The sequence below is a fragment of the Aethalodelphis obliquidens genome, unplaced genomic scaffold (assembly GCF_003676395.1).
Source record: "Aethalodelphis obliquidens isolate GAN/ISIS:26980383/991018 unplaced genomic scaffold, ASM367639v1 scaffold32, whole genome shotgun sequence".
Taxonomy (NCBI): domain Eukaryota; kingdom Metazoa; phylum Chordata; class Mammalia; order Artiodactyla; family Delphinidae; genus Aethalodelphis; species Aethalodelphis obliquidens.
In genome coordinates, this window is record NW_020837976.1 from 795,804 (window position 1) to 815,033 (window position 19,230).

At 43.8% G+C, this 19,230-nt stretch overlaps 1 protein-coding gene and 1 long non-coding RNA gene across 6 annotated transcripts in view; one reads left to right on the forward strand and one right to left on the reverse strand.

The window, feature by feature from the left end:
* COLEC12 (collectin subfamily member 12) overlaps positions 1-19,230 on the forward strand; it is a 187,150-nt gene that overhangs the window by 165,559 nt on the left and 2,361 nt on the right. Inside the window, exons 6-9 of the mRNA XM_027127560.1 lie at positions 2,119-2,607; positions 3,547-3,683; positions 5,010-5,119; positions 12,377-12,522. Coding sequence (XP_026983361.1) covers positions 2,119-2,607; positions 3,547-3,683; positions 5,010-5,119; positions 12,377-12,522 — 882 coding nt within the window. The remainder of the gene's footprint in view (positions 1-2,118; positions 2,608-3,546; positions 3,684-5,009; positions 5,120-12,376; positions 12,523-19,230) is intronic.
* LOC113631283 (uncharacterized) overlaps positions 1-19,230 on the reverse strand; it is a 74,140-nt gene that overhangs the window by 20,667 nt on the left and 34,243 nt on the right. For 3 of the 5 annotated variants that reach the window (XR_003437248.1, XR_003437245.1, XR_003437249.1), the window contains 2 exons: positions 9,251-9,405; positions 5,979-6,150 (listed from right to left, as the gene is read on the reverse strand). This is a non-coding gene — a long non-coding RNA (uncharacterized LOC113631283). Of the gene's footprint in view, positions 1-5,118; positions 5,364-5,978; positions 6,151-9,250; positions 9,406-9,703; positions 10,377-19,230 lie in introns of those variants that run through there. The other 2 variants (XR_003437246.1, XR_003437247.1) reach the window with 2 other exon arrangements.

Below are 19,230 nucleotides of genomic sequence, written 5' to 3' on the forward strand. Positions count from 1 at the left end.
CTTCCATCTGGAGTGACCTGGGAGGATTACATGGTGGGTGAACAGGAATTCTCCAGATGGATATGGGCAGAGAAAATTCTAAGAGAAGAAATTTGCATAAGTGCAGGGGAGGATGGAATAAACACATGTGAGACCAGGTCATGAAAGCCTTGACATCAGGTGATCAAGAAGGGGCTGAATATTCTGGAGCAGGTGGAGACCAGAGTTACGTGTAAAGAAGGCGAAAGACGCAGAGTGGGATGAATGGAGAGGAATCAGAGGTAGGAAGAGCAGTTAAGAGGTAACTGTAAAAATCTACCAGAAAGACAGAGCGGGGCAGGAGGGAGAGAGGAAGAGAGAGAAGACTCACACTAGGATGGTGACGAGATGGTTGTGATGATGCAGTGGGATAAGGGATGGCGGGAGGAGGACGTGAACAGCAGAGATGACAAGGTCAGTGTAAACGCACCAGGTTGGGGGTGCTGGCGGGACATCCCAGAGAAGATAGACCATCCGACTATGAGATGGAGATAAGGACCCAGAGCCCAGGGGAGCTGATGGTAGAGGAGTCAACAGGAGCGGGTGGAGAGGAGTCAATGAAATGGGTTCAGGGAGAGGGTGCTTCATCCCAAAGCCTCCCACTTATGGGGTAGATAACCCTAGAAAGAACGCACTGAAGCCAGTGCTAGCCATTGGCATAAACTCGCTTACAGCTCCGTAGAGGGTCCTGCCAGTAAGTCCAGGGGCAATGTCATGGGTAGCCTCAAGTAAGGAGAGCTGAGTCCAGGACCTAGGCTCCTGCTAAGGGACGGCAGAGACGGCAGGCTGTACTTGGCCATGGATGGTGTGTGGGCGCAGTGATGTCCATTAGGGCCTGGGATGGGAGGGTGCAGAGATTCCCCCTACTGAGGTGGGAAAGGCTGCTTCACTGTTCCATCCCGACCAGCCGGTGGGGTGTGCTGGTGCAGGGGAATAGGAAAAACTGTGGGAGTCCCAGCAACCCAGCCTTTCCCCCGCACCTGCGCCCTTCCAGCCTCAAAGCCTCTCTGCTTCTGTCCAAAGAATGGGTGTGAAGCTCTTACACTTGTTCACGCAGAATAGTGAGATCTCAGACTCTAAGATTCCAGGCAGCAGAATATTTGAGCACGGTGCCCTCCACGATGCATCCATTTCAACCCGAGAAGCCCTGAATTCCTGTCCCAGCTCCTCTCCCAGACGGTGACTGTCCGTGTCTTACTCCCCTGGGAAGATCTGTCCTGAGTCACTAAGTAACCTTGAACAAAGAGCTTGGTGTCTGTGGCCCTGCATGTCCTCAGATGTGCTGTGGGAATTCTCTGTCATAGACAGAGGTCAGGTGACATAATGTATGTGAAAGTACCTCACACTGTCATTTTCTATACAAATCCTTGTTGTGATGTATTTGTGTGACATCCCTGTTACCTTACCTCCCCCTGAGAACTCAGAGAAAACAAAACAATCCCATGTTATGTGAACTTGCTTTTGGAACAAGAAGGGATGAACAGGTATTTGCCTTCTTCTCCCAACCTTTTTTAGGGGGAACTGCTTTTTCCTCCTTTGGTGGAAAATGGTGTCTTTTTTTCTCCCTTGCCAATTAGATGGTCCACCTCTTTTTTTCTCTAGTCCACCTTCCCTATTTGCATCCTTAGACCCTCTGGAAAAAATGAAACTGATCCTCCTTAGCTCTGGCCCCGAGAGCACTTCTCATGGAGACCGCCCGTCCCTGCACGCTGGTGCACGGTGAGGCTGAGCCCTGAGGACAGCAGTGTGCCCGCAGCACCGCTGAAGGGGACAGGAGCGTCAGTGGAGGAGCAGAGAGGAGAGGCCGGGGCGGTGTGGTGCAGGAATTACAGGATAGGGCCCGCAACGCTCGATGGCATCTTTTTGGTCTAATTCTAAACGCCTTCTCCCCCCCTTACATGGTGCTTGTCATATAACAGGTAGTTCATAAATATTCATCACATCAGTGGAAAGAGGAGGAAATAAGAGGGAGGGCATCCCGATCTCAACCTGCACACGATCTCAACGCACACAGCCTTCCTGCTGGTGACAAAATGGTCCCAGATGACCAGAGGCGTCCTGGATTTCACTTTTATGCCTTTTGTCTTTTTTTTCTTTTAGGTCCTCCTGGCCCCAGGGGTCCGAAAGGTGACAGAGGACAGCAGGGACCTCCGGGTCCCACTGGCAACAAGGGACAGAAAGGAGAGAAGGGGGAGCCTGGCCCTCCTGGCCCGGCCGGTGAGAGGGGCCCGATCGGGCCAGTCGGCCCCCCTGGAGAGCGTGGCGGCAAAGGCTCCAAAGGCCTGCAGGGCCCCAAAGGCTCCCGCGGGTCCCCTGGGAAGCCCGGCCCTCAGGGCCCCAGTGGGGACCCAGGCCCCACCGGCCCACCAGGCAAGGACGGACTCCCGGGCCCCCAGGGCCCCCCCGGCTTCCAGGGACTGCAGGGCACCGTGGGGGAGCCTGGGGTGCCCGGGCCGAGGGGTCTTCCGGGCTTGCCTGGGGTGCCGGGCATGCCGGGTCCCAAGGGCCCCCCCGGTCCCCCGGGCCCATCAGGGGCGGCGGTGCCCCTGGCCCTGCAGAGCGAGCCAACTGCAGCACCCGAGGCCAACGGTAAGTCTGAGCCCCTCGTACCCGGGGATGGGTGCCCCCCCCATGTGCGCCCCCCACACCGCATTTTATTGGCAGTGAAGGCATCGCACAGGGTGGCCTCCGCCCCCGTTGCTCCCACGGCCCCGTGCCAGGCGGTGGTGCTCAGGCACTTGTGTTTCTCTCTAAACAGCACCAGGCCCTCCAGCACTTGTTTATAATTAGCTGAGTCGGGTCCTCGGGGACAAACTGGTCCCAAACATTTCCTTCAGGAAAGTCCGAGGCTGGCCACCCTGGACCCGTCCCTGTCCTCATTTTATGCCCTTCACCTGGGGATGGATGACCCGTGGCTAACGTGCAGATGGAACTTTCTGTTCCTGAAGCCAGATCGTATTTCTTTTTGAGAAGATGTTATGGCGCCTTCTCGTCCTCTGATAGTGAAACCTTTGGTCAAACCCTGAGTGTTGGGTCTGCAACCTTTGACCCACACCCGATTCCACTTGGTTTCCTTCAGTCCAGCTCAGTCATGTTTGTTCCGTGAGCCTAGTTCTAGTTCTGGGCTCTCCCAGCCACTTGTTTACAGGTTCCACGTGATTCCAGACTGACGTTGAACATCTGTGCCTGTGCTGCTTTTTGTTGCTCTGTTATTTCTGTCATTGTAAAGACGAATCCAGACACAGAGGAACAAAGGCTCAGGGTAGATATTTTCCAGATTATGTAGTTTTAACTACTGTGTATTCTGCAGGCCACTTTCCTGGACTAGTCTTTGCTCCCAGCATGTCCCCAAACGTCAGTCACTGGCTTGGCACATGGACGTGGGGAAGCAGGGCCATAGCTGTGCCTCTTAAACACAGCTGAGGAAAGGCATAGTGCTTTCTGTGTGTGTGTGTGTGTGTGTGTGTGTGTGTGTGTGTGTGTGTGTGTGTGTGTTTTAATCAATACTTTTAAACTTTGCCTTCCTAGGCTGCCCGCCTCACTGGAAGAACTTCACAGACAAATGCTACTATTTTTCGGTTGAAAAAGAAATTTTTGAGGATGCAAAACTTTCCTGTGAAGACAAGTCTTCACATCTCATTTTCATAAACACAAGAGAGGAACAGGTATGTTTGCAGCATACTTATAGTTGGGGAAAACTGTAATTTAAGGATCGTGACACCTGGAAAGTACGTGCTTACTGAGGATTCAAAGATATCAAGAATTCATAGTCACGTAAACACAGAAGGCTGCCTTATGGAGATTCGGGCTATCTATCCAGTGACAAGAAGCATTCATGGCATGGGAATTAGGTCCTTATGCTTCCACCTGGAAGGTCTTGCTTTATCAAGCCTGGAGGTGTGTGGCTTTTACCGGTGGCCATTGAAAGAGCCGTAAGCCTGGCAGGCCAGCACCAGGCCCCTGTGGAGAGAGAGGCAGAGAGGCCTAAGCACCGTAGGGGTGGGGAGGGATGCAAGGGACCAGACGTGTGGCCTCGGCACAGTCAGGAAGAGCAAAGGAGGCCCTGGGGCAGAGCCCACACATGATACCAATGGTGACCACTCCCTCGGCCCCTACTGTGTGCCAGGCACTGCATGAGGCATTATCTCTTCTAAACCTCACCACATCCCTAGAGCTTATGTGTAATGTTACCCCCATCTAACAGATAAGAAAACTGAGGCCCCACAAAGTTTAGATGATGAATACATGATGAGACAAGTAAATGCAGAGCTGAGATTGAAACTGAGGTCCAACTAGCAACAATACCAATGCTTTCTTTAACGCCACACTATCCCAGTGGCCTCCTTCCTTTTCCTTAAGTGTTTCTGGCAGACATGACCCTAAAAACAGAGGCTTCTGCAGTAATTGACTGGGAATGAGCATCCATAAGACAGCAGTCAGGTTCCTGGGCTTCAGAACACACACACCTGGGCCTGATCCCAGCTCAGCCACTTGTCATCTGTCTTAGGTTGGTGGTTGTAATGGCTCAGTGACACGTTGTATGTGACACACTGGACGTGGGACCTGGCCCAGAGGAGGTGCTCAATATTGCCGTGGCTGTTACTGTTATTTGAACATGGGAGGGAGGGGTGGTGGAAGGGGGTGGATCCTGGTGGGATTCATCGAGTGGTCTGGATACTTTAAGGGAGAAAGAGCGTCACTTAAATATTGCTTATAAGCTTATAAGAGGAAAAAACGTCAAAGCCCCCAAAACAGTGCAAGACAAGTGCAGTCACGAGAGGACAGCAAAAGCAGTGCACAAATTCTGACAAACATCCTTTTTTTTGTTTTTTTCGAGACAGCTTTATCTTATTCGAATCTCATATGCTTCTCTGTTAAAGTCTGATAAACATCCTCTTATAAAGTGTCCTTCTTTTCTAAACATTGAGGGGAAAGTCCCCCAAACATCTGTTCAAGAAATAGTAATGTACCGTTTCTGATTTATTTTTCAGCAATGGATCAAAAAGCAGATGGTAGGGAGAGAGAACTACTGGATCGGCCTCACAGACTCAGAGCAGGAAAACGAATGGAAGTGGCTGGATGGGACATCTCTAGAGTATAAGTGAGTCTCAGAAACTTCCAGATTGCTGGTCAGGCTCTCACTGGTCTATGTTTTCACCTCTTGCCAGACTGACTTCCTACAGTTTCTTCCTGAACGACCTTGTGTCCTACACGTTCCTCAAACTGAGGCTCCAGGTACCAGCTGCATGTTTATTTCCATGTAGGGAAATTATGGTTGAGAATCAATATGCCGTAAAAACAGGGGTTTTCTTTTTTCTTTTCATGGAGTGAATTTTTTTTCATTTCTACAAAAACAAACAAAACAACAAACAAAATAAACCACCAGACTCATAAAACCACCCAGGATGGCACTTGTGGCCGAGCGTGCTCTTTAAATGCTGCCGCGAAGGCCAAAGAAGCCCCAAGCTCCCCAGCATGGTCCGAGCTCACCAGCCACGTTTCTGACGAGAGCCGGGCACTCCCTTCAGGATGACGCCATCGACGCCCTGACCCCCTCTGTGCTTCTGGCCAGAGTGTGGGGATGAACTACAGGTTGGTGACTGTCCTACACACAGAAAGTTCAAGTACACCACAAATGAAGGCGTTTGTGGGATGACCGTGTCCTGCAGGCTTGAAGAGTCTCTCTAAGTCCGATGTGACCTGAGTTCTGTAAAGGCAGCAACAGAGAAGAGAAGCACTTCACAGAACCTTCTTGGAGCTCCTAGGGGCACAGACATCTCTATGAGCCTCATCCGACCCCGGTGTCCACTCCTGCCCTAATCCTACCCCATGGTCTGAAGAGGACTAAATTGTGCCCATTTAAATTTCACCTCTTTATCCTACTCCTGGTTTGCCTCTAATGGATGTGAAAATATGCGACACACACTGTACCAAATGGAGCAGAATTTATAAAAACCCACCTTTCCTTTGCTGGAGACAGAGAAGGCAGGCCCCGCAGAGGTTCAAGCAGGCGTGTGGGCATCTCGGCTTCAGGACCATGTCCTGAGCGTGGAGGAGCCACAGCATCCTTGGCACCGGGAGAGGAGAAAGCGAGGGTGTTTCAGGTCCAAGACAGCATCACGGGCATCGAGGCTGGAGCAGTAGAGGTCAAGGACAGGGAACAGGGGTTAGAGGGGATGGAGGGGCCAGAGAGAGTTCCTGTGCCTGTCTGTGCATGGGGGTAGACAGACAGGCTTCTTTATACTTTTAAATCCTCCATGTGAAAAGCATGATTAGAGGATATAGGTGGAAACCAGAATAAGGCCATTTATTTTATTTAAAAAACTTTTACTTAAAAATTGTGATAAAATATATATAACATAACAATTACCATTTAAACCATTTTTAAGTGTAGATTCCAGTGTCAACTACATCTACATTGTTGTGTAAACTTCACCACCATCCATCTGCAGAATTTTTTCATCTTCCCAAACTGAAACCCTGTCCACGTTAAATAATAACTCTCTATTCCCCCCAGCCTGTAGTACCTACCCTTCTACTTTCTGTCTCTATGAATTTGACTCCTTTAAGTCACTCATGTATGTGGAATCATTCAGTATTTGTCCTTTTGTAACTGGCTTATTTGACTGAGCATAATGTCTTCGTGGTTCGTCCATGCTGTAGCACGTGTCAGAATTTCTTTCCTCTTCAAGGCTCACTAATATTCTATTGTATGGATGGACCACAGTTTGTTTATGCATTCATCCATGGATGGACATGTGGGTTGCTTCCAACTTTTGGCTACTGTGAATAATGCTGCTATGAACACAGATGTGTAAATGTGGGAATTCAGTTTTCAGCACAATCCTAGACCTCACTCCATGTGACCCTTATCACCCCCATGGGAGAGGTGGAAATGATCAGCCTAGAATGGACCTGACCCCCGAGGTGGGGTCACATAGCCAGGCACTGGGTCTATGGTCTTACCATTGTGGGGGGTTTGGGGGGAGTGTTTAGAGAAAGACAGTATGTTTATTTTTTATTTTGGCTGCGGGTTGTAGTTGCGGTATGCAGGTTCTCGAGATCTTTCATTGTGGCACGCAGGCTCTTTATTGTGTGGTGCAGGCTTCTCTCTAGTTGTGGCGTGCGGGTTTCTTTTCTCTCTCTAGTTGTGGTGCGTGGGCTCCAGAACACATGGGCTCCATAGTTGCGGCATGCGGGCTCTCTAGCTGAGGTGTGCGAGCTCAGTAGTTGTGGCGCACAGGCTTAGTTGCCCCGTGGCATGTGGATCTTAGTTCCCTGACCAGGGATCGAACCCGTGTCCCCTGCATTGGCAGGCAGATTGTTTACCACTGGACCACCAGGGAAGTCCCGACAATATATGTTTTTGCTCCTGCAGCCCATCACAAGTGCTGTGCTGGAGCGCACGCTGGAAATTTTGGGTCCATAGCTAGGTTCATCCTACTACAAGGGAGTTCTGGGTGGGGGCTGGCAAAGGCCATTTCTTTTAAAAGAACGACCAAACTTCAAGGTGGAACATTTGAAGATTTTAGGTCTGCTCCAAAGGTGAGCCCCAGACTGCCCCCAGGGCAAATGGATATCTGCCTCCTGGCTCAGCAGACATCCTGTCTGCTCCCTGCGCACCTGTCCTTGTGGAGACGAAGCCACACCACACCCTGGCACTCGGGAATTTGGCCGCCAGCCCGAGGAGGGCATCCAGCAGAGCAGATATATGCTTCAGGAGAGTCAAAACAGTTGTGAGAGTTGTCACCTAAAATCGGACCAGTGGTGGGGGGGACTGAAAGACTGAAGGGCTGACTCGTGTTGCCAAGATTTTAGTTGCCCAACTAAGGACATGGGTTTTAAAAATCACCTATCAACGGGGACTTCCCTGGCGGTCCAGTGGTTAAGACTCCACACTTCCAGTGCAGGGGGGCACGGCTTCGATCCCTGGTCAGGGAACTAGGATCCCACATGCTACACAGCACAGGCAAAAAAAAAAAAAAAAAAAATCACCTATCAACAAATCTCAGCACGAAAACAACAAGAATAAAACCAAGAAAAGGCAGTTGGCCATCACACGTACACACAGAGTTGTCCTCATTTTTCTCTTTTCACCACAGACCTGTGAGAACTTCATTCTTGCCCAGCACCAGTCCTCTGACTGGACATTGGGATCCACTGGCCCACAGTCCCATGATAACATTCAGTGAATTATCCTGGAGTGTCCACCATGACCCAGCCTCTGTGCTGGTTTGGAGGATGTTTTCTGGAGTTTGGGGCACAATACGAGCGAGAGTTACTGTTCTTCTACTCATGTAAAAACAGTCTGATTTCCAGGACCCTGTCACAATCAAGAAGACAGACACTCTGACCCTAAATGTGGACACAGTGAAGAGCGGGGCTTCAAAGGAGGTTTGAAAGCTCTCCTCTCAGTAATTAATAGAACAAGTATTGAAGAGATAGAAAAACCAAGAGGGATATAGCAGACACTATCAACTAACTTGACTTCATTGATATTTATGGGACTTTTCACCCAACAACTACAGATACACATTCTTTTCAAGTGCGTATGGTATGTTCACCAAGATCAGCTATGGGCTGGGTCATCAAACAAGTCTCCATAAATTTAAAAGCGCTGGAATTATGTAGTGTATGTTCTCTCACCAAAACAAAATTGAATTAGAAATCAATAACAAAAAGATATCTGTAAAATCACCAAATATTTGGAAATTAAAGGCACACTTCTAAATAACCCATGGAGCAAAGGAGAAACCACAAAGGAAATTTGCAAATGTATCAAAGACAAAACATATCAAAATCTGTGAGATGCAGCTAAAACAGTATATAGAGGGGCATTTATAGATTTAAAATGCTTATATTAGAAAAATATTTTAAAGTTGAAAATTAATGATCTAAGCTTCTACTTTATGAGGGTAGAATAAGAAATGCAAATTAATCCCAAAGCAAGCAAAAGGAAGGAAATAATAATGACTGGAAAGCAATGAAATAACAGACAAACCAGGGAGAAGACCAGTGAAATCAGGAGCATGTCAAAGCTGGTCTTTCTACTCTTGATGGAATAAATGTCAGTGTGTCATTTGGCAAAGGTCATCACTGTCAGTGGAGACTGCCTGGAAGGCACGGGGCAGTCAAACACACATGGGATGGAGACTCTGCCCACTTGCTCAAAGCAGAACTGTAAGGGAGCCTTTGAAGGCCTTTCCTGCTCACCCTGCTTGCAGTTGCCCACCTTAGATCACCAGAGATGTGCTGTGCTTCCTGAGAGTCTCCCAAAACACACTTGAAGCTCCTCTCTTCCTCTTGTCCATTTCTTGGTCCCCTGCACAGGATATCATTTAACGGGAGCATGCTGTCAAGTTACGAGTAACAGCTTTCATCTCTGCACTGCAAAGACAAAACATGGGTTGCCCTTCTGTCCACACAGATGGCTACACGTAATATTATATACTACATTTTTAGAATATAGAACCGTAGAATGGTAAGGACCAGAAGGGAACCTTTGGCATCATCTACTTCAATACTCACTCGCTCTGGTCATGCCTCATGTTTGTATCAGTGGCACTGGCTTTGGCCACTAGAGAGAAATCTTCCACTGTTCAGACCTCTATAGCGGGAGAAAATTCTACAGCAAAGAAACACTTCTCACTACTAAGATTTTCCTGTTTTGAGGCCAGGCTCTTACCAGCAGAAGTTTCTTGGCCATGAAGGCTCAGTCAATCTTGTGGTTGATGAGAAATACTAAGTTGTGAGAGTTGGAAGGGGCTGTTCCCAAAATTGAGAGTTTGTGCTCTACCTCCATTAGTATAAACCCAGAATCCTGGGCGTTGTTTCACACCCACTGGCTGAGGTGCTTGCGATGATTCCAGCTCCCTGGAAGAGGGAGTCCCGATGCTTCCATGGTCCCCAGTGTACTCAAAATACAGTGTCCAAGTACATACACACGTTGCTACCCAACCACTTCTGTGACGTGTATGTTATAATGTGGCATTCAAGGATCTGGCACCCAGGTTTCAGCCATTCTTCTTTCCAGAATCTACCTATGAATGAGGTTTAGGCAACATTTAAGCTGAAATTCTTCTCCAAAATATATACATTCTATTTATCTGACACGTTCTGCTCTATTACAAGCATGCAGACTGGGGGGATTTGCCACAAATCATTCCATGTGATTTTAGCTTTTCCAAAGAGATGCTGTGAGACTTAGTCTTTGAGACAAATTCCTCCTGCAGCCTGGCTTCAGGCTACTCCACCGCACATCCATGCTGGTCCCACCTGAGTCACTCCACTCACAGCCACCTTCTACCTTTAGTCCTGAAGGATTGCTTTAAGCACTGCATGTGAAGAATTCCAGTGACCTGGAAAAAAACGAATGGAGGATGGTGATAAAGACAATCTCCTTTCTTATCAAGCAGTTCTCTCATCTGTAAATCCCTTTTATCTACTCAAAAGGGCAAGGAAATACAAGGGGAAAATATTAAACAGATCTTCTATCAGAATTCCTATTTATGCAATTTCCCAACTAACTGGGAGATAAAGAATATTAAATGTCCTGTCAGTATGCATCGAGAATCACAATCTCAAATTTGATAAACAAAATTGGAATGGAACCCCCTCGTATAACTACAGAAATGAGCAATGTGTACGCCAACAACATCAAACTGCCCAGGCATTGTTGACATTTCCGGGAGGGTCCTTCGAGGTGGAAACACACACACAAAAAAGCTTGCCTGAAAGTTTCCTTCATCTTCATCTCTTTCTGGCATCACTGTGACAGTCTGAGGGTTTTACCTCATTTGTTTCTTGCCTGTGATATAATTTCTGAGAGGGCTGGGACTCTATTCTCCACAGTGCCGTGTTGCCATCAGCTAGCATTATTTATCCCTGGCACATAGCTGGTGCTCTGTGAATATCTGTCGAATGAATGAGTTAACAAATGACTATTTCTGACTTCCACCTGAGTATCGTCCCACATTTACTCTCATCAGTTGGTGGTTTCATCTAAATTATCTCTTCATCACTAGATTTATTTAAGCGAGTTCACTTCATTTTATAAAATATCGCAAAATATACAGTTGGCTTGGGGGAGTCCATGCTACCTTGTTACATCCTTTAACTGTAAATTTCAACTCTCCTTTCCCATCGCCCTGATTTTTGCTGGTCTTGTCATCGAAAGAAGTAGGACAACATGGGCTCTGTCCCCAGGTGACCCTGGTAAGAGCCTGGCCTCAGAAAAGGAAAATCTTAGTAGTGAGAAGTGTTTCTTTGCTGTAGAACTTTCTCCTGCTATCAGGGTCTGTACAGTGGAAGATTTCTCTCTAGCGGCCAAAGCCGCAGCCACTCTGATACGAACATGAAGCATGGACCAGAGTGAGTTATTATTAGATGATGCTGGTTGGGTAATGAGTCATCGTTTATGGGAAGCACTTCCTGCTGCAGATGTTTTTTCGGACCCTCCGCACGAGGCAAGCTTGTCCTCTTAGGAGGTAACCACAAGCTTCTGTGCAAAGACCTGGTTCTCGGAGAAGACGTAGTCTTTCAAGTTTTGAGTCTTGGAAGCACATCTAATTTATTGCTTGGAAATAGAGTCAGGAACAGCAAACGTTGGCAAAGGGGTGCTTTAAGCAGCAGCATGCAAGTTAAGCCCCAAATGAGCTCATCCTAAAGAAAACTTGTTTTAAAGACTTTAATCTCTCTCCCAAAAAAGGCAGTGAGATGTATTAAGTCATTTTCAGTAAGAATAAATTACTATTTCTTTCTATAGCAATTAACTATCTACAACTTAGCCAGAAAACCATAACCAAGTGTTTATAATTGTAGGTTCTTGTAAGTGTATATCAAGCGTCTTTCACTCTCTCTGCCCGACTCTGACTTGTTAGAGACAAGATATCAGAACGTACGAGGTTCCCTCTGGGTTCTTCCAAGAATGTGTGTGTGTGTGTGTGTGTGTGTGTGTGTGTGTGTGTGTGTGTGTTCCTCAGAATGCATACACATTCACACACAGATATACACCCACGTGCCCAGCAGTCAGCATTCCAGTGCACGTTAGAAAGCTGTCATTCATCTAACTGTGTTGGAGACAGATTTACTCTCTCAGCAATGTGATGAAGCAGCTCAGTGAGCTGATTGCACTGTGGCAATGATAACAAGCCTGCAGGGAGATGCTGCATAACACAGTGCTCTGCAAAACAGCTGCTTATTCTGAATCCGAGTGTGCACAGCTTTTTAAACAGTGCATTTTCATTCCCAGACAAATGACAGGCCTTGCTTTTGTTTTTTACATTTCTCTGCTGCTCTTGGGTAAAGAAAACTTCTCTGTGACTTTGCAAATAATACTTGATTTCTGTTTTCTTAAAAGAAATTGGAAAGCTGGACAGCCAGATAACTGGAGTCATGGCCATGGGCCTGGAGAAGACTGTGCTGGGCTGATTTATGCTGGGCAGTGGAACGACTTCCAATGTGAGGACATCAATAACTTCATTTGCGAAAAAGACAGGGAGACAGGTAAGCAGCAGAGGGGATTTAAGAGAGAGCCGCTGAGCTTATATCTTATTAAAGGGCAAGAGGTGATGAGTATAAGGGATCTGAATGTAGGCTCGGTAATCGGGTTCCAGTCCTGGTTCTGCCATTTACTAGCTGGGCAAGCTATTAACCTCAGGGAAATAATAACATCTTCTTAATGGGGTTGTTGTGAGGACTTAAATAAGTTAATAAATGTGCCTAATGTAGAGGAAGTACTCAATAAATATTAGACTAAAAGGCCTAGGTCATTACCTTATAATATTGTCAGTCAATTGTTATTTAACATATGGCCCCAGTGTTAAGTCTTTTTCATAGAGTTCCAGGCACGGATAATTCAGGTGGCCAAGCATTCAATTCCACATGTATTTATTGAGCATTTACTATGGGCCAGATGCTGTGCTAGATAATGTAGGGATATAGTTTCCCCACCTCCTTATAAGCTCATAAGCCTAAGAGGCATTTGGAGATTCTTTTTTTCATTTCAAAAGGTACTTATGTAAAGCTTCATTAAATACATGACCCTCTTCAGGACATAGCATCTTAGTTTTCTTCATCAGAACTACATTTGAAAGTTTGTGGTGGGGGAAGGAGGAAATGGGGGTGAATGGTAATAGGTATGGGTTTCTTTTAGGGGTGATGAACATGTTCTAAAATATTAGATAGTTCTAAACTCTACAACCTTGTGAATATTATGTAATTCTATCTCATAAAGTCTTTCTTTTGAAAGTTGGTGGGAGACCTTGAAGGGCAGGCACTATCTTTGTGCTCTCCCTCTGCTGTGCTCCACAGCACAGCACCCCAAGGGGAGCTTCTACACACGTCTGATGCCCAGTGTTTTGCAGCTGCCACCCAGGGAACACCCCTGGATCTCCTGGCTCTAGTGGCCAGTGAGCTTGCATTCCTGGGTCCCATGAGACTATAACAAACAAATCATTCTTGGCCAGCTGCTATCCCCAGGGGACTGTGCAGACAGCAAACTGAATCATACCCCCAGTATTTCTGTGAAAGAGGCCTATTTGCTTGTCCTGGAGCTTCAGCAAGAGGGGTAGGCTTCTGGTTAAGCTCATCTAGGGACCTACTGAGGTGCCCTCCAGGGACAAAGGCTGGTGGATGCCATCTTTGTGACCTCCCTCTGCCTCGTGACAGGGTGCAGGTAGCTCCCAGGATGGAGCTTGTACACTCGTCTGGCACCCTGATTTTTGCAACAACTGTGCAGGAGACACTTCTAGGTCGCCCAGTTCTGGTGGCCAGTGGGACATACTTTTCAGTCCCACAAGACTATAAATATTTGCATATTTTAAAAGCTGCTGCCTGAAGGTCTAGTTTCTAATCAGCAAGACTCTAGTTGCTGACTGAGATCCTCCCCTTTGGGGCACTGACAGGTCTTGGCACACTCAAATGCTAGGAGCCACTAAAAATAAAAAAGGCTGCTTGAACAATCACAGTGGTTTGAAGGACAAGCAAGAGCTAGGGCAGGGTTGAAAGATAAGGTTCATTCCTACAAGATGCCACTCCCTCAAGATTGGGAAAGAGGGTTGTTTTATCTAGTTTGACAACACAGAGAGTCAAGCAAAATGAAGAAAGATACATATGTTCTGAATGAAAGAACAAGATAAAACCTTATAAAAAGTCCTTAATGGAGATAAGTGATGTACCTATTAAAAAGTTCAAAGTAATAGTTATAAAGATGCTCACACTGAACTCGGGAGAAGAATAGATGAACACAGTTAGAACTTCAATAAAGAGATAGAAAATATAAGAAAGTACCAAATAGAAGTTACAGAGCTGAAGAATACAATAACTGAACTGGAAAATATATACTAGTCGGGTTCAGTAGCAGACTAGATGAAGCAGAAGAAAGGATCAGTGAGCTCAAAAGCAGGGCAGTGGAACACACCCAGTGGAGAAGCAAAAAGAAAAAAGAATGAAAAAACGTGAAGATAGTTTAAGGTACTTATGAGACAACGTGAGGTGGTCCAACATTCACATTATAGGGGCCCAGAAGGAGAAGAGAGGGGTAAAGGGGCAGAAACTTCTTGAAGAAATAATGGCTGAAAACTTCCCCAACCTTGGGAAGGAAACAGACATCCAAACCCAGGAAACCCAGAGTTCCAAATAGGAGGAACCCAAAGAGACCCACACCAAGACACATTATAATTAAAATGTCAGAAGTTAAAGACAAGGAGAGAAACTTAAAAGCAGCAAGAGAAAAATAACTTGTTACATACAAGGGAACCCCTATGGACTGTCAACTGATTTTTCAGCAGAAACTTGGCAAGCCAAAAGGGAGTGGAATGGTTTTATTAAAAGTGTTCAAAGAAAAAAACTTGCAGTTAAGAAAACTCTACCCAGCAAAGTTATCCTTCAGAATTGAAAGAGAGAGAGAGTTTTCCAGACAAGCAAAACCTAAAGGAGTTCACCACCACTAGACCAGCCTTACAAGAAATGTTAGAGAGGCTTCTTTACACTGAAAAGAAAGGGTGCTAATTAAAAACAGGGAAACATATGAAAGTATAAATCTCACTGGTAAAGGTCAAAATATATTTACCTTTACATATATATAGTAAAATTCAGAACACTCTAATGTTGTAAAGGTAGTGGATTAACACTTATAAAGCTAGTATAAAGGTTAAGAGACAAAAGTAATAAAAATAACTATAACTACAATGATTTGTTAAGGGATACACAAGATTAAAAGATATAAATTGTGACATCAAAAACATAAAATGGTGTGGGGGCAGGGAGTAAAAACACAGAGTTTTAGAATGCATTCAAACTTAAGTTGTTATTAAAATAGACTATTATAAATATAAATTGTTATATGTAAGCCTCATGATAACCACAATGCAAAAACCTATAGTAGTTATATAAAAGATAAATAGAAAGGAATCTAAGCCTACCACTACAGAAAATCATCAAGTCACAAAGGCAGAGAGCAAGAGAAGAAGAAACAGAGGAACTACAAAACAGCCAGAAAACAATTAACAAAATGGCAAGTAATACATATCTTTTAATAATTATTTTAAACATAAATGGACTACATTCTCCAGTCAAAAGACATAGAATGGCTGAATGGATAAAAATACAAGACCCGTCTATATGCTGCCTACAAGAGACTCACTTCAGATGAAGGATACACACAGACTGAAAGTGAAGATGTAAAAAGATATTCCATGCAAACGGAAACACAAAGAAAGATAGGGTAGCTATATTTATATCAGACATAATAGGCTTTAAAACAAAGACTGGAATAAGAGACAAAGAAGGTCATTACATAGTGATAAAGGAATCAATCCAACAAGAGTATATAACATTTGTAAATATTTATGCACCCAACATAGGAGCACCTAAGTAAAAAAAAGCAAATATCGACAGACCTAAAGGGAGAAATAGACAGCAGTACAGTATTAGTACCCCACTTTCATCAGTGAATAGATCATCCAGACCAAAAAATCAATAAGGAAACATTGGCCTTAAATGGCACGTTAGATCAGGTGGACCTAACTGACAGAAAAAATCCCATCCAAAAGCAACAGAATACACATTCTTCTCAAGTGTACATGGAACATTCTCCAGAATATATCATGTTAGGCCACAAAAAAAAAAGTCTCAATAAATTTAAGAAGATTGATTTCTAGCCTCATACCATTGTGACTGGAAAAGATGCTTGATATGGCTTCAATCACAAGAAGAAAACTGGAAAAATCACAAATATGAGGAGATTAAACAACATGCTACTGAACAACCAGTGGGTCAAGGAAGAAATCAAAAAGGAAGTAAAAAATATAGTGAGACAAATGAAAATGCAACATACCAAGACTTATGGGATGTAGCAAAGCAGTTCCAGGAGGGAGGTTCATAGCAATACATCCTATATCAAGAAAAAAAGATCTCAGATAACCTAACCTTACCCCTCAAGGAACTAGAAAAAGAACAAATGAAGCCCAAAGTTAGTTGAAGGAAGGAAATAAAGATCAGAGTGGAAATAAATGAAATAGAGACTAAAAAGATAATAGAAAAGATTAATGATAGAGCTGGTATTTGAAAGATAAACAAAATCGACAAACTTTTAGCTAGATTTACCAAGAAAAAAATATGGGCTCAAATATATGCAATCAGAAATGAGAGAGGAGACACTGTAACCGGTATCACAGAAATACAAAGATCACTATGAACAATTATACACCAACAAATTGGACAACCTATGAGAAATAAATTCCTAGAAACATACCATCTACAAAGAAATGAATCATGAAGAAATAAAAAAATCTGAACAGACCAATTACTAGTAAAGAGATTGAATAAGTAATCAAAAACCTCCCAATAAACAAAAGTCCAGGGCCAGATGGCTTCATTAGTGAATTCTACCAAACGTTTAAAGAAAAATTAATACCAATCCTTCTCAAACTCTTCCAAAAAATAGAAGAGGAGGAAACACTTCCAAACTCATTTTATGAGGCCAGCATTACCCTGATACCAAAGCCAGACAAGGACACTACAAGAAAAGAAAATTACAGGCCAATATCCTTGATGAACTATAGATGTAAAAATCCTCAACAAAATATTAGCAAACCGAATTCAACAATACAGTAAAAGAATTATATGCCATGATCAAGTGGGATTTATTCCAGGGATATAAGATGGTTTAACATCCACAAATCAATCAATGAGATACACTACATTAACAGAATGAAAGAAAAAAATCATATATCATCTCAATAGATGCAGAAAAGCATTTGATAAAATTCAGTGTTCATTTATGATAAAAAAGAAAACCACTCTCAAATGGATTCCCTGTAGAGGGAAACTCTCTATAGAGGGTCTGTGACAAGCCCACAACTAACATCATACTCAATGGTGAAAAGCTGAATACTTTTGTTCTAAGATCAGGAACAAGACAAGGATGCCCACTCTCACCACTTTTATTCAGCATAGTATTGGAAATCCTAGCCAGAGCAATTAGGCAAAAAAAAAAAAAAAAAAAAAAAGGCATCCAAATCAGAAAGGAAGAAGTAAAACTGTCGCTATTTGCAGGTAACATGATATTTTATATATAGAAAACCCTAATGGCTCCACCAAAAAAAAAATGTTAGAACTAATAAATGAATTCTGTAAAGTCGCAGGACACAAAAATCAATGTACAAAAATATGTTGTGTTTCCATACACTATAACAAACGATCAGAAAGAGAAATTAGGGAAACAATACCATTTGCAGTTGCATCAAAAAGGAAAAAAATACCTAGGAATAAATTTACCCAAGGAGGTGAAAGGCCTATACACTGAAAACTATAAGACATTGATGAAAGAAACTGAAGAAGACCCAAATAAATAGAAAGATATTCTGTGTTCATGGATTGGAAGAATATTGTTAAAATGTCCGTACTATCCAAAGCAATCTACAGATCCAATGCAATCCCTAGAAAAATTCCTATGGCATTTTTCACAGAAATAGAACAAACAATCCTAAAATTTGTATGGACCATGAAAGACCCCAAATAGCCAAAGTAATCTTGAGAACGAAGAGCAAAGCTAGACACAGTCCCTGATTTCAAACTATATTACAAAGCTACAGGGATCAATACAGTGTGGTAGTGGCATAAAAACAGATACATAGATCAGTGAAACAGAATATATATAACCCAGAAATAAATCCATGCATATGGATTATTGGTCAACTAACTTATGATAAAGGAGCCAAGAATATACAGTGGGGAGAGGACAATCTCTTCAATAAATGCTGTTGAGAAAACTGGACAGCCACATGCAAAAGAATGAAACTGGACCACTCTCTTACACCATACACAAAAATAAGCTCAAAATGGGTGAAAGACTCAAATGTAAGACCTGAAACCATAAAATTCCTGGAAGAAAACATAGGTGATAATCTCCTTGACATTGATCTTGGCAATGATTTTTTGGATCTGACAACAAAAGCAAAAATAAGCAAGTGTGACGACATCAAACCGTAAAGCTTCTGCAAAGCAAAGAAAACCATCAACAAATGAAAAGTCGGCTTACTGAATGGGAAAAAATATCTGCAAATCATAGAACTGATAAGGTGCTAATATCCCAAATATATGAAAAATTCACACAACTCAATAGCAAAACACCAAACAATCCCATTGAAAAATGGTCATAAAATCTGAACAGACATTTTTCCAAAGAAGACATACAGACGGCCAACAGGTACATGAAAAGCTGCTCAACATCCCTAATCATCAAGGAAATGCAAACCACAATGAGATATCACCTCACACCTGTCAAAATGGTCATTATAGAAAAGACAAGAAATAACAAGTGTTGGCGAGGATGTGGAGAAAAGGGAACACTTATGCACTGTTGGTGGGAATGTAAATTGGTGCAGCCACTATGGAAAAACAGTATGGAGGTTCCTCAAGAAATTAAAAATATAATAGAACTACCATATGATCCAGCAATTCCACTTCTAGGTATTCATCTGAAGAAACAAAAACATTAACTTGAAAAGATATATGTACCCTTATGTTCACTGGAGCATTATTTACAATATGGAAGCAGTCTAAGGGTCCATCAATAGATGAATGGGTAAAGAAAATGCAGTATATAAATACAATGGAATATTATTATTCAGCCATAAAAAAGAATGAAATATTGCCATTTGTGACAACATGGATTAACCTTGAGGGCATTATGCTAAGTGAAATAAGTCA